This window comes from Aedes albopictus, chromosome 2 (assembly GCF_035046485.1).
Source record: "Aedes albopictus strain Foshan chromosome 2, AalbF5, whole genome shotgun sequence".
NCBI classification, from domain to species: Eukaryota; Metazoa; Arthropoda; class Insecta; order Diptera; family Culicidae; genus Aedes; species Aedes albopictus.
In genome coordinates, this window is record NC_085137.1 from 166333269 (window position 1) to 166348406 (window position 15138).

Sequence of the window (15138 nt, forward strand, 5' to 3'; positions counted from 1 at the left end):
GACCACCTATTTGGGGCACTTGCTTCTGTAGCTCAGTCATTTTTCAGTCAATTGACTTAATTTTTGGAATATGGTAAGATAAGCACAGTATCTAGCCATGTACAAAATCAATTAGTTTGAAATTGACTGAGTAATAGCAGCAAGTGCCCAAATGGTACCAGTCCCTATGTGAAAGAATATTTGAGAGCATTTCTGGCGTAATCCATGTAGAGTATTTAATTCTGAAGGAATCCCTGGATAAAAAATATTTTCCAAACGAATCTACAGAATCATTTCTAAAGTATTTACTGACGGAGTTTCAGATGAAACCCATGGAAATCTACAGTGTATCAAACAATTGTCCGCACAGCAAACTTTTTGTCAAAATAATTTTTCATTTAAACGCTTATAACTTTTTTATGCGTTGATCAAAGGCGCTGAAAATTTGATCAACCATGAATCATATATAAAAGCTCCATTGGTAAAATTTTGAGCGAGATCGAATAAGTTTTCTGAAAGTTATAGAACTTTTAGTAAAACTTATAAGATTTTTGAAAACATTTTTAAAACATTATATCTCAATATGTACTCGATGAATTTTTTTCAATTTTTCTTGTGTCACATCTTATACCTAAGGCTTTCATATGCAGCTATGTTTGAGGTTTCATATTCACTACAAAAAATCTGAAAAATGTGCTTATGTAGTTGATGATGTTTACCATATTTTGCACATATAATCTGCCAAACGTTTTCCACCAATGAAAGGGCATTAACTGAACGAAAAATCCATAGGACCTACTCTTCGTATGTAGTTTAGTAGGTCCTGTATAAAAATATAACATTAAGAGAGTTAAAAAAAGTTGAAAACACTTGGCACTTTTATTGATCAAAATATGATAAATTTCCAAATGACACTCTGAACATTTGCAGATTTTTCATATATTTTGTAGTGTATATAAAACCTTACACGAAGCTGCATATGAAAGCCTCAGGTGTAAGCTGTAATGCTAAAAAAAATTGAAAAAGTTTCATCAAGTACATATTGAGATATAATGTTTTAAAAATGTGTTCAAAAATCTTATAAGTTTCACTAAAAGTTCTAAAATTTTCAGAAAACTTATTCGATCTCTCTCAAAATTTTACCAATGGAGCTTTAATATATGATTCATGATTGGTCAAATTTTCAGCGTTTTTAATCGACGCATAAAAAAATTATAAACATATGAATGAAAAATTATTTTGACAAAAAAATTACTGTACGGACAACGGTTTGATACACTGTATATGAAATAATTTTTTAACATATTTCTTGAGAAATTCTTAATAATTTGTGAAGGAATCCATGTAGCAATTTCAGAAGCAATCCATAGAGGATTTCCTAATGGAATCCTTTAACAAATTAATGATGAAATCGCATAAAAAAATTGTGAAGAAATCTCCAGGGAAATTTCTAAAGGAAGCCACGAAGTGTTTCTGAAAGAAACTTTGAAAGAATTGTTAAAGGATTTTATGGAAGTTTTTCTAAAGAAATCTGTGGTGTAGTTTCTGGAGGAAATCTGTACTTTGGTTTCCTGAATCTGATCACTAAAAGCATTTCTGGTAGAATCCGTGGATGACTTATTGTAAGAATATCCGCACGGAGTTTTTCAAGAATTTGTGGGGGAATATCTGAGGAAACCCATGGAAGCTTTTCCAGAGAAGTTCATGGAGAAGTTGTGGGCTTCGTGGTCGAGCGGTTAGCAACGTCAGTCGTTTAGGTGTCACGCAAGCCTTGGAGTGTGTATTCGATTCCCGCCCAGTCGGGGAAAACTTTTCGTCAAACGGAAAGTTCTCCATTGGGTCATTGGGTGTTCTATGTGTTGTTCGTTGTCAAATGTTAGTAATGTTCAGTCTGTAGAGGCCGCAAGGTTGAAGACGGTGTAATTGACTTTTTTTAGTTTCTGTACTATCCTCTTGTGGTCATTCTGAAGGAAATTCTAGACCAATTTCTGAAGAAACCCATAGTGGATGTTCTATAAGGGGTTGTTCATAAACCACGTAGACCAAAATTTGGCCATCTTAGACCCCCCTCCCCCCTCGTATACTTTTGTCCATACAAAAATTTTGAAATTTGTATGAAGCGTAGACTTTGGTCAGACCAAAGAAAAATCTCAGAGAAATCTCCAAAGACATTCTTGGCCCATTTTTTTCTTAATTACTCTGGAAGATTTTTTGAAGGAATCTTTGAGAATTTCTGATGAAAGGGTTTTCTACTGGAGGAATTTCTGAAAATATTCGTTGATTTCCAAATGAATCCTTTGATAAATTTCGGAAGGAATCACTAAAAGATTTCTGAACTACCTAATTGAAGAATTAATGAAGCGATTTTTACATGATTTACTAAAGTAACTTTTCAAAAATTTCGGAGAAATAGCAAGTGTAATATCTTAATAATTTACTGTGAAAAACTGTATCTTTGATATTTTTTTAAAGATCCATAGAGTTCTTTCCTAGGAAAATTTTGGGGTAATCCTTGAATGCACATTATTGGAGGGAGCTATTTTCTACAGCAGTGGTGCTCATCCTGCGGCCCACGGGCCACATGCGGCCCTCCAAGCCTTAAGATGCGGCCCGCGGAGCACTTTAAGACGAATCGAAGTTTTTGAACGATTATTAGAAATAACTCGTTAAATTCATTAAGAAATTAAACAAAAAAAAAATGCTGATCAATGAACACAGTGTTGAACACAAAAAGAACAATCCGTTCTGGTAAGATTCGAAATCGCAACTCCGAAATATTTCGGTATTTCAGCTAAGTCACGAAGCCAGCTTACAGTTATTTATAAGTGGTACGAATCAAATGAAAGTTTGTTAAAAATGTAATCTAGAATCATTTAAAAATTAGTTGCAGTTTTTAAGCGCAGTCAATGCAACGCTGAGCAAATATTTCACATTTCGCCTTTCCGAAGAACATACAAACACAAAGCACGAAGTTTTTGACAAAATTCTCAACAAATCTCAACTTGGTTGCCAATATTGTTTCATTTTCACTTACGAATCCAATTTGAATTGTCCAAGCGAAACTCCTGAACGAACTTAAAGAAAAAAATCTCAGGCGAGATTCATAAAGCGTCTCCTGTGCCCTTTTGGAGAAACTTTTGGATACATTTTTGGAGAAACTCCAAAAAACATTATTGGAATAAAAGTCTCTTAGCAAAATATTGATTGATTTGTCTTTGTTAAAGAGACTTTCAGCCCTTGGCTGGTCATTTCGAAATATATGGAGAAACTCAACGAAATATATGGAAAAACTCAATGAGAAAGTTGTGATGATAATGCATGGAAATTATAGGAGCATCTCCTAGAAAAATGTTTTGGTGCCACTCTAACATAAATTTCTTTAACAACTTTAGAATAAATTCCTCGAGCAACAAAAAGAGAATTTTCAGGAGTAACTACAAACAAGATTCCAGAACCAACTGCATCAAGACACAAAAGATGCTTAGAACGCCTGAGAAAAATTTGATGCTTTTATGCAGCAACTTTAGAAGATAATGTTGAAGAAACTTCCGGAAACAATTGTTAAAAATCTAAATTTTGAAGAAATTTAATGATGAAGTATTGCATCAACTTTAGAAGAGACTTATGGAAAGTGTTTACTAAAATCTTCAAAAAACTCCTGGAAAATTTTCGGGAAAATCCGGAAATTATTCTAGGAGAAATTCTTGGAAACGAATAATGAGGAATTTCTGAAGTAACTTCAGGGCAGTTCCAGAGGCAAATCTAAGAGGAGCTCTTGAATATATTCCTAGAAAATTCTAGAAAAACTAAAACAAACTTCAAGAAATTTCTTGAAAACGTTCTGGAACAACTCCACAAAAAATTTCAGGAGAAAATCCAGCAAACCTTTTTGGAGCGATTCAAAAGAAATTTTTGTAAAAGCTTCTTGACAAGTTCTTGAAGTGGCATCAAGGCAATTCTAGGGGCAACTTCTAAATTGTTTGTTTAAATTTCAATTTGAAGCTCAATCGTTTTTCTTAACCAAATTTATGAATCTAAATTGAACAGTTCAGATTTTTAATTAATATGCTTTAGAATTGTTCTTTTTGTTGTTTCTGTGCATCGATGTTTTATGCGGCCCGCAGGTCGATCCCGAATTGCAAATTTGGCCCGCGGTATCCTTCAGCCTGAGCACCACTGTTCTACAGCAAGAGCTGGTTACTCTGTGACACCACTATCTACAAGTAGGCTCAGTGTACCAGTTATGGCTATAGTACCTCAGATTCGCCATAGTTGATTTTCAACCTTTAAAGATACAAATCATCAAGAAAAAATACGTGAACAACAGATCACGATCACAAAAGATTATTGCAATCATTCAAAATTCACAATTTGCTCCAATTATGGTAGAAATAAATCATTTCCTTAACTTTTCGGCCTCTGTTGACTGCGCCACGTTGGGGTACCCGACGAGCCCCAAGAGCCCCACTACGACTACTACTACCTGCGGTACTGCTCGAACGCAATCACACCCTGGCATCCAACAGGGGAATGTCGGTCGTGCGAACAATCGTACCAAGGTCAAAGATCTACGATACTGAGAGGAAAACAATTGAAATTGAGGATAAACAAAGTGTGCCGCAAATCAAAGTACCACGAATTCGATCTTTAATTTAGCTGTTCCATCGTTTTATAGTCTGTAGAATCCAGTATATTTGCTACATTGACAGCTAAATCTTACTTAACATAATTATTGAAATACGTATGAAATTGAACTATAACTAGACGTAAACTATTCTCTAATAAGTTAAAAACACTTATTGAAAAGAGTGCGGAGGCTACAATTAGTTTGCCATCTCTTCATTGATGCGGTGACGAATCACCAAAAGTGAGTATGAATGACCTTATCTGTAGGACCGCAAACTAATAATTGTCCATCTCAGGAATTTTGTAATTTCTTCCACGACTGAATTATCGGAATAAAATTCACAAAATCTATCGATTCGTCCATCGCCCAACAATTTACAAAATTCTTTTGTGGCGAATTGTGTGATGTCTGGCAAGGGATCAAGAAGCGAACCAGGGAGGAACGGATCCACTGAGATGTTCACCAATCGCCAGGAAGGTGCAACGAGTGCAACGTACGTAGCAGCGGAATTTCCAGCGGAAACAGTAATCGTACCATCGGATGACATCGCAGCGAGTGCCTATATCAATAGTCCCATTGTCGCTAGTGCAGCAAATGTAGCAGCGGTCGCGACGAGCGAAGCAATGGGAAGGATGGACCCTGGAGTCAACGTACTGATCAACTGTCCGGCGGATTCGGTAAAGGCAGGAAATCCCCCTCCTACCTCTCAGGTAAATGTTGACGTTGCCAGTAAGCTAAATACCAAAGGTGCAGTGCCGAAGCGAGCGACTTCCACTGCTGAGCTAAAGAATAAGTCATTATCTCTGTCAAACATCCGCGAAAGAGCCATTCTTGTCAGGCGAAACCCGGTACGTCGCGCGCGTGCAAATCGGTACAAAAGTTGCGAAGTGTGTGCAAATAGTGATAACAGTAGAATGGTGCAGTGTGATGGTTGCGAGAAATGGTTTCACTTCTCCTGCGTGGAAGTTACGGAGGGCATATCTGAAATCAGTTGGATTTGCCCGTTTTGCTCAGTGGAAGATAGCGAACAACATCAGCAAACCCCAGTTAACGATACCCAAACAGCGATGCATATTAGTAATCCACCCCCAAAAGAGAACAGCGATAGAACATCTTGCGGAAAAAAGAGTAGTAAGAAGAGCGTACAACGAAGGATGGAACTGAGTCTGCAAAAACTTGAAGAACAGAAGAAGCTGGAACAAAAATTTCTGGATGAGAAGTTCAGAATCTTGGAACAGATGGAGAGTGACAGTGAATCGGAGATGGAAGATATCGAGAAGATGTCAAACGTTTCTAAGTGGATCCGTGATACGGAACGATGCGGAGCAGCCCAAGATTCTGGAGTCGTAGAAGAAAATTCGCTGGAGGAACAAGGAGCTACCTCCGGACTCGCCGAACAACTAGCATCAGTCGGCATCCGGCAAGTGAATCAGCCACCGTGTTCACAAGGGGGTCGACGTAACACACTGCCGGCTTTCGTCCCTGGACAGCGTTCTACGCCACAACGGCAGCCAGCATCTCTTCACATGAATCCTACATCTACACGTTTCCAGATGCCTCCGACGGCCTCACAAAGACTGCGCCACCCTGTGCCATCTTCGACATTTGGTCAAAGGCAACTCGAACCAATTTCTGCGGAGGAGTCTGTCTGCGTCCTCAACCGGAGTCAGCTAGCCGCGCGGCAAGCGGTTTCTAAAGATCTACCCGAATTCGACGGAAACCCAGAAGACTGGCCACTCTTCTTCTCGATGTACACCTCATCGACGCAGATGTGCGGCTTTTCCAATGAGGAGAACATGCTACGGCTTCGTAAATGCCTTAAAGGCAAAGCACTTGAGGCAGTGAAATGCAGGTTGCTCCATCCCTCAAACGTAAGCGGAGTACTCTCGACGCTGAAAATGCTCTACGGCAGGCCAGAAGTTATTGTTCATGCAGCAATTAGAAAAGTTCGTTCACTACCACCTCCCGAGATTGACCGTCTAGAAAGTCTCGTCAATTTCGCACTCACCGTCGAAAATCTGGTGGCGACAATAGAGGCTTGTGGAGTACAGGATTTCATGTACAATGCCTCGCTCAAGTTCGAGTTGGTCGAACGACTTCCAGCAACGCTAAGACTAGACTGGGCAAAGTACACACGAGGAAACCCTGCTCCAAATCTCGGGGATTTCAGTTCCTGGCTCTACTTCATGGCAGAGGACGCCAGCTCAGTCATGCAGACATCTACCAATGTTCCACGAGGTCGAGTCAACAAAAAAGACAATTTCATCAACGTACATTGTGAAACCAGTAATGATCGATCGGAATCCCCGGAAGCCCATACAAGCAACGTGCATATCCAGTCACAAGAACAGCCGAAGGAGTGTTTTGTGTGCAAAGGAGTGTGTCCGTCGATTACGAAGTGCAAACGGTTTGCTGAACTGAGTTACGAATCAAAGTGGGCAGTCCTGCGTGAGGCGAAACTGTGTCGTAAGTGCCTTCGAAAGCACAGCGGCACGTGTCGACAACAAAATAGATGCGGAGTCAACGGTTGCACTTTTCTGCACCACCCTATGCTACACAATGACAAAACAGAAGTCTCCAGAAGCAATCCAACAGTAGAATCGGCTACCAACACCATTTGCAACGTTCATCAAGCCCAGACGAATGACGTTCTGTTCCGGATCGTCCCTGTGGTACTCTACGGTCCATCAAAGGTAGTTCAGACATACGCTTTCATCGATGATGGATCCGAACTTACGCTCATGGAAAAATCTCTAGCCCAAGAGCTCGAATTACAAGGATCCCCCAAGGCACTCTGTTTGAAATGGACTGGCGATACAATAAGAATGGAGAACGAGTCTCAAAGAGTGAAAGTGGAAATTTCACCCACGAGAAATAAGGCCCAAAAGTATAAACTGGCGGACGTTCGAACTATAGAGAAGCTTAAGCTTCGTCCACAAACATTGATAGCTTCCGAGGTTCAGAAACGGTACAACCATCTTGTTGGAGTTCCCGTCGATTCCTACACCGAAGTAAGTCCCCGCATCCTAATCGGCCTAGACAATGCGCAGCTAGGACACGCACTGAAGAGTCGAGAAGGAAAATCATCCGAACCGATAGCTGTCAAAACGCGTCTAGGGTGGATTGTGTACGGGAACTGTTCATCCAATCTTCGATCCGAAAACTACGTTAACTACCATGCTGTACAGGTGTGCGAATGCAACGAGAACACCGATGAGAATCTCCACGCAATGATGAAAAGTTATTTCACTCTCGACAGTATGGGTATAGTGAAGCCTGAAAAGCTAGTCCTGCCTACCGATGACCAGCGTGCTATTGAAATGCTAGAAGCGAAAACATTACTCAAAAAGGGCCAATATGAATCCGGTCTTCTCTGGAAGTACGAAAACGTGCGACTTCCCGACAACAAGAAAATGGCTCTCAAGAGATGGGAGTGCTTGGAGCGGCGAATGAAGAACGACGAAGCTTTATCAGAGGCACTCCGTACGAAAATGGCCGAGTACGTCCGGAAAGGATACGCTCGAAAGTTAAATAAAGAAGAGATGATGATCCGACATCCACGTGAGTGGTATCTTCCTGTGTTTCCCGTATATAATCCCAACAAACCAGGGAAACTAAGACTAGTCTGGGATGCAGCAGCTAGTGTTCATGGAATCTCCTTGAATTCAGTGTTACTGAAAGGTCCCGATCAGTTGACCTCTCTCCTGTCAATATTGATTCAGTTTCGAGAATTCCGGTTCGCGGTATGTGGAGACTTACGCGAAATGTTCCACCAAGTTCTGATGAGAGAAGAAGACCAGCATAGCCAACGATTCTACTGGAAAGAAGATACAAGAGACGGCGCTCCGGATGTATACGTTATGACGGTGATGACATTTGGCGCTTGCTGTTCGCCTGCGACCGCTCAGTTTGTCAAAAATCTCAACGCAATGCGATTTGAACATCAGTATCCAGCAGCTGTTGGCACCATCGTGAAAAAGCACTATGTGGATGACATGCTTGCCAGCGTCGAGACAGAGGAAGAAGCTACACAGCTGGCACAAGACGTAAAGCATATCCATGCCGCAGGAGGATTTGAAATGCGTAACTGGCTATCCAACTCGACGACCGTCTTGGAATCCCTGCAAGAAGCTGCACCCACCGAAAAGAACCTTGGAGAAGAGAGCGTCACAGAAAAGGTTTTAGGACTCTGGTGGAATACGACAACCGACTGCTTCACCTTTAAGGTGTCTCCTCGATACGACGAGGACCTACTGACCGGACGCCGTCGACCCACTAAACGCGAGGTACTAAGAACACTTATGATGATATTCGATCCACTAGGGTTCATTTCACACTTTCTCATGTACCTGAAAGTACTGCTGCAGGAGATTTGGAGATCTTCGGTTGGCTGGGACAGTCCCATAGAAGAACCACAATTCCAGAAATGGCTGACATGGTTAAAAGTTTTGCCTGAGGTTGCTGGAGTTCAAATTCCAAGATGTTATAGAATAACTGCGAACCTAGACGGATCTTGCAAAATTCAATTGCACACGTTTGTTGATGCGAGCGAGAACGGTTTTGCTGCCGTCGTGTACATTAGGTTTGAAAGGGTTGGCTTGGTAGAAACAGCTTTCGTTTGCGCAAAAACCAGAGTGGCCCCACTGAAGTTCCTTTCTATTCCCCGTTCTGAGTTACAAGCCAGCATCGTCGGAGTGCGACTAGCAAACAGCGTCGCGCAATCACTATCAACTACGATCACTGGTCGGTACTTCTGGACCGATTCTAAGGACGTCCTCTGCTGGTTGAACTCTGATCATCGACGATACAGCCAGTTCGTAGCATTCAGAGTGAGTGAAATATTGGAATCAACTGATGCAAAAGAGTGGCGGTGGGTGCCAACAAAACAGAACGTGGCTGACGAAGGTACCAAATGGGCACGTCGCCCTGGCCTCAGCAGCTCTAGCCGTTGGTTTCGAGGACCGGAATTTCTTCGAACATCTGAAGCAGAATGGCCTGTAGTGCTACGTTATGGGACGACGGATACGGAGCTACGAGCACACCTGCTAACGCATGTTCCCATGGTGAAATCTATTATAACTCCGCAGAACTTCTCTAAGTGGACTACAATGGTTCGATGTACGGCTTACGTTTTCCGGTTTATCTGCAATTCGAAGCTGATGGTAAAAATGAAGCAGCGAACCAGTGGACCACTGATGCAGCCAGAGTTAGCAAGAGCCGAAAATTTCCTTCATCGGCTCGCTCAAACAGACGAGTATAGCGACGAAATTGCAATCCTCTTCAGTAATCGCCGAAATGAGACAATGAAAACGATTCCAAAAAGCAGCTGTATCGCCTACTTCTGTCCCTTTCTCGATGGATCTGACGTTTTGAGAATGCGAGGCCGGACCGGAGCATGTGAACTGATCGACTACGACGCAGTAAATCCTATTATCCTTCCTCGTAATCACCACGTTACGTATCTGATTGTGCTTCACTATCATCAAAGGTATCACCACCAAAATCATAATACCGTGCTAAATGAAATTCGTCAGCGGTACAGGATTCCTCGCCTCAAGTCCGTATACTACAAAATACGGAAGCAATGCCAGAAATGTATGAACGAAAGGGCAACACCGCAACCTCCTCAGATGTGTGACCTGCCGCCATCACGTCTGGCTGCCTATTCTCGTCCGTTTACGCATATGGGGGTGGATTATTTTGGGCCTATTGCGGTTTCTGCTAACCGAAAACGCGAGAAACGCTGGGTAATGATAGCCACATGTTTAACCATCCGCGCCATACACTTGCAAATTGCACACACTCTAAGTACCGATTCTTGCATAGTCGCTCTACGCAACGTCATTGGTAGGAGGGGTACACCGGCGGTCATTTATAGTGATCGAGGCACTAACTTCCAAGGCACTTCCAAAGAACTGCAAGCCGCCGTGGAGAGTCTGGACCATGAACGGATGATGGTCGAGTTCACGACGCCTCACACCAGATGGAGCTTCAACCCACCAGCCTCCCCGCATATGGGCGGAGCGTGGGAGCGCCTTATCCGAACCGTCAAGCAAAACCTCTCCAGGCTGTTACCAGGACGCACAATATCCTATGAGGTCCTTGAGAATCTACTGATTGAAGTAGAAAACGTGATAAATTCTCGACCATTGACCAATATTCCCTTGGAAGACGACGATTCTCCAGTGCTGACCCCAAATCACTTTTTGTTAGGATCGTCTAACGGTCTGAGGTCATGGACACCCTTCGATGATTGCCCTGAATCACTTCGTCGTTGCTGGCAGCTCTCTCAGGCCTTAACCAACCGATTTTGGAGACAATGGCTTCGGGACTATCTTCCATCCATAACTCGCCGAACCAAATGGTTTGATCCAGTAAAACCCATCGAAGCTGGAGATATTGTCGTCATCGTTGATCCGAACTTTCCGCGTAACTGCTGGCCGAAAGGACGCGTAATTGCTACGAAACCAGGAGTTGACGGTCAAGTAAGGTCTGCAACTGTGCTGACAGCTACTGGAATCTACGAACGTCCAGCCTTGAAGCTCGCCGTGCTAGACGTTGGCGTTTGTAAGAACACGACTCAGGATGACCATCGGCGTATTCCGGGGGGGAGTGTTGACTGCGCCACGTTGGGGTACCCGACGAGCCCCAAGAGCCCCACTACGACTACTACTACCTGCGGTACTGCTCGAACGCAATCACACCCTGGCATCCAACAGGGGAATGTCGGTCGTGCGAACAATCGTACCAAGGTCAAAGATCTACGATACTGAGAGGAAAACAATTGAAATTGAGGATAAACAAAGTGTGCCGCAAATCAAAGTACCACGAATTCGATCTTTAATTTAGCTGTTCCATCGTTTTATAGTCTGTAGAATCCAGTATATTTGCTACATTGACAGCTAAATCTTACTTAACATAATTATTGAAATACGTATGAAATTGAACTATAACTAGACGTAAACTATTCTCTAATAAGTTAAAAACACTTATTGAAAAGAGTGCGGAGGCTACAATTAGTTTGCCATCTCTTCATTGATGCGGTGACGAATCACCAAAAGTGAGTATGAATGACCTTATCTGTAGGACCGCAAACTAATAATTGTCCATCTCAGGAATTTTGTAATTTCTTCCACGACTGAATTATCGGAATAAAATTCACAAAATCTATCGATTCGTCCATCGCCCAACAGCCTCCTTGCACCCTATTTCGCCATAGTGTACCAGTTATGGCAAATCCCATAAGGAATGCATGTAAATAGTGCGAAGTGGAACCCAAATTAACAAATGTGTCCATAACTGGTACAGGGTTCCTATCATTGGCACACGCCGTAATAAATATTAAAAGTAGTTTTGGCTCCGGTTTTATATTTTTCCTGTAAAGTATGAAAACTAATCTATCATTTGACTTATTGTTTACGTTCGTCGGTCTTCTTCTTATTTTTGTAGAAATAGTTTTTCTTAGGTAGTGCGATAACTGGTACAGGCACCCTATATTCGTTTTAATTTTCTTTGATCATCTCGAAGGAACGCTTTGGCAGCCCTACTTTTAGCGTCCATACCTGGATTAAATTCTGGTCCCCACAAATAAATAAAAGACTGATACTTTATAAGTCGCAACAGAGAAATGTATCGAACAATCAAATCGCGCAATCAAGAACCATAAATTTAAAACCAACACATTCATTTTTTTTCATTCAGATGATTTTGTATTCATTCAAGGTTACTTCTGGCGACAGAACTTTCCTCGTACCATACGATATAAAACTTTCTGAGGATCATGCAGAACATTGAAAATTTCTCTTCACGAAGCAAACATTCAATATCCACCAGATTATACCTATTCAGGGCCACCCTAATGATCACTAACCACTGACTTCGTCACCCACTGCACGCGTTTAACTAAACTACGCAATAAATTCGTCACTTAATAACGCTTTCTTCGAAATCACCGATCAAACTTGCACTAAACATATGTCCAGCATATGTGTTAACAACGATCGTCGGCGCAAACTCTGGGATATCCTTCGTTCATACTCAAACAACACAACCGACAATCTTCCGCGCAAAGTCCGAATAACCTCCTTCCCACACCGTCGTCGTCGTCGCGACTTTCGTCGTCGTCGGGATCGCTCGATTTGCAGTTGGATGCTTCAAGTGTCGCGGCTGATCAACTACTGGGACGGGTTATCCACCGTAACCGGACGGGTCAGCTGTACTGCGCTACTAGAGATGATGCTCTCGCTGCGCTGCCGCTACTAAATGGGTATAATCACTACCACTAAACAAGCGATCGTACGTACCGGCACGGCACCGCACCGGTAGATACATTTGTATATGGCAGACGACGGACGTGAACGGGAACATTCGCGCATCGCGCAGTTTATAACGAGAGCAGTACTGACTAGCGAAGATTCCGCCACACGGGAAGATGATGTTTGGTGGACGGACGGACATATGTAGCAGTCAAGCACGGGCATAGATGCTATCCAGAATGACACGAGACAGTAGTGGCTATGATCCAGCAGCGCTGATGATACGGCTTGAACGGGGGCAGATGGCAGAGCACAGCGGATCTAATAATTTTAATTATTGGGTTCAAACATGTAGGTGACGGTTGGTTCTATGAGGCATAAACTGTAATTTCACGGAGTTATTGTTGCTTTGGAATAGAAGAATGCGTGAATGCATCGTAGATATGTATGACACAACCTGTATGTATATAGACAACGGTTTTCGGCATGCAATTTGATTTGATAATCCCAAATTAGTTAATTATTTCTCCATACAGCAAGCAGCAAGGCGTAAAGCCACGAACCGGGCACAACACCAGGCGGGGATTCATTTTCACTAAATCCAGTCAATTTGTCTGCTTTGCGGAGTATATTTCTGCGCGAACATTTTTGTCAGAACTTTTGGAACGCCGTGTCGAAGAAGCATATTGGTCTATATGCCGAAGGATCTCCGGGTGTTTTCCCCGCCTTTGGCATAGAAACAGGCTCTGCTATTCGAACCCCTGGGATAATTCCCTAGTGCAGGCATTTCTGCACAGCAGACCTGAACGTCTCGGGAGCCGTCCCACGAAAAGAGGCCAAGGACTGGGATCATGACACGGAAAAGCCCCTCGATGATCCCTCCAAAATATCTGGAGATTGCTCTGTAGGAGCCATTACACCTTTCGTCTTGGCCATCACGATCCTGTAGGCATCACTCAACAGATTCGCATTGGCGCATTGACAGAGACCTTCAAAACAGGTCGCTTATGCATGGTCAGTTGACATGCTGACCAGCCAAACTGTAACTTCTCTACTTCAACGGACTTATTTGGATCCCCCACAGGTAGCTGTACCAAGGCTACTTATGCCCTTGCCGGGTTCTTCCGTAAGCGAACGGCTGCGGCGGCTACCTGCACCATTTCACCCGTACGAGTACGTCTAATACTGCGCACGTCGGCTCCCAGATCCACGAGCTTGGCGTCGCTTCACATCGCCTTCAAGACGTCTGAATACTTAGACTGTTCGGTCTTGGAGACGAGCGCGTCGCCTTTCTCGCCCTTGGCACATACTCTCCTATGTCTTCTGGGTTTGGTGTCTCTACGCTCCTAACACGGTGGAGATGCACTGGTGAGAGCACTTCACTGGGTCATTACCAAGATTTTGGGGGGAGGAAGTATTACCGGAGGAGTGGATGGAAGGTACCGTGCGTCCCATCCACAAAAAAGGACGACAAGTTGGATTGCGGGAACTACCGCGCGGTCACACTACTGAGCGCTGCCTACTCTCTCAAATTTTATGCCGCCGTCTATCGCCGATTGCAAGAGAGTTCGTGGGGCAATATCAGGCTGGATTTATGGGTGAACGCGCTACAACGGACCAGATGTTCGCCATCCGCCAGGTGTTGCAAAAATGCCGCGAATACAACGTGCCCACACATCACTTGTTCATCGATTTCAAATCGGCGTATGATACAATCGATCGAGAACAGCTATGGCAGATTATGCACGAATACGGATTCCCGGATAAACTGATACGATTGATCAAGGCGACGATGGATCGATCGAGTGATGTGCGTAGTTCGAGTATCAGGGACACACTTCGAAACACGCAGAGGGTTACGGCAAGGTGATGATCTTTCGTGCTTGCTGTTCAACATTTCGTTAGAAGGTGTAATAAGGAGAGCGAGGATAAACACGAGTGGGACGATTTTCTCAACGTCCGTTCAGCTGCTTGGTTTCGCTGATGATATTAATATTATAGCTCGTAAATTTGAGACGATTGCGGAAACGTACATCCGACTAAAGAGTGAAGCCAGGCGAATCGGATTAGTCATTAATGTGTCGAAGACAAAGTACATGATGGCAAAGGGCTCCAGGGAGGAATCTCCGCGCCAGCCACGTTTCCCGGCTGTTGAGCCTGGCTCGTCGTATCACACCTTTCAGAGCGATGTTGAAGTGTAGGCATGAGTGTACATCACCTTGTCGCAGTCCCCGTCGAGATTCGAATGAACTGGATAGTTCACCCGAAACCCTTACG

General features: G+C 43.2%; 2 protein-coding genes across 2 annotated transcripts in view; one reads left to right on the forward strand and one right to left on the reverse strand.

Moving 5' to 3' along the window:
- Positions 1 to 12844, reverse strand: part of LOC109406936 (protein borderless) — a 68325-nt gene extending 55481 nt beyond the window's left edge. The window contains exon 1 of the mRNA XM_029867317.2: positions 12477 to 12844. The gene's annotated coding sequence lies outside the window, so the exon portion shown is untranslated. The remainder of the gene's footprint in view (positions 1 to 12476) is intronic.
- Positions 5062 to 11379, forward strand: LOC134286259 (uncharacterized). The gene has a single exon (XM_062847849.1). It carries the CDS (start codon positions 5062 to 5064, stop codon positions 11377 to 11379), a length of 6318 nt encoding a protein of 2105 aa, XP_062703833.1.
- Positions 12845 to 15138: the final 2294 nt, after the last annotated feature.

Coding starts and splice junctions, on each gene's coding strand:
- LOC134286259 (XM_062847849.1), top strand. CDS start 5,062: ATGTTCACCAATCGCCAGGAAGGTGCAACGAGTGCAACGTACGTAGCA.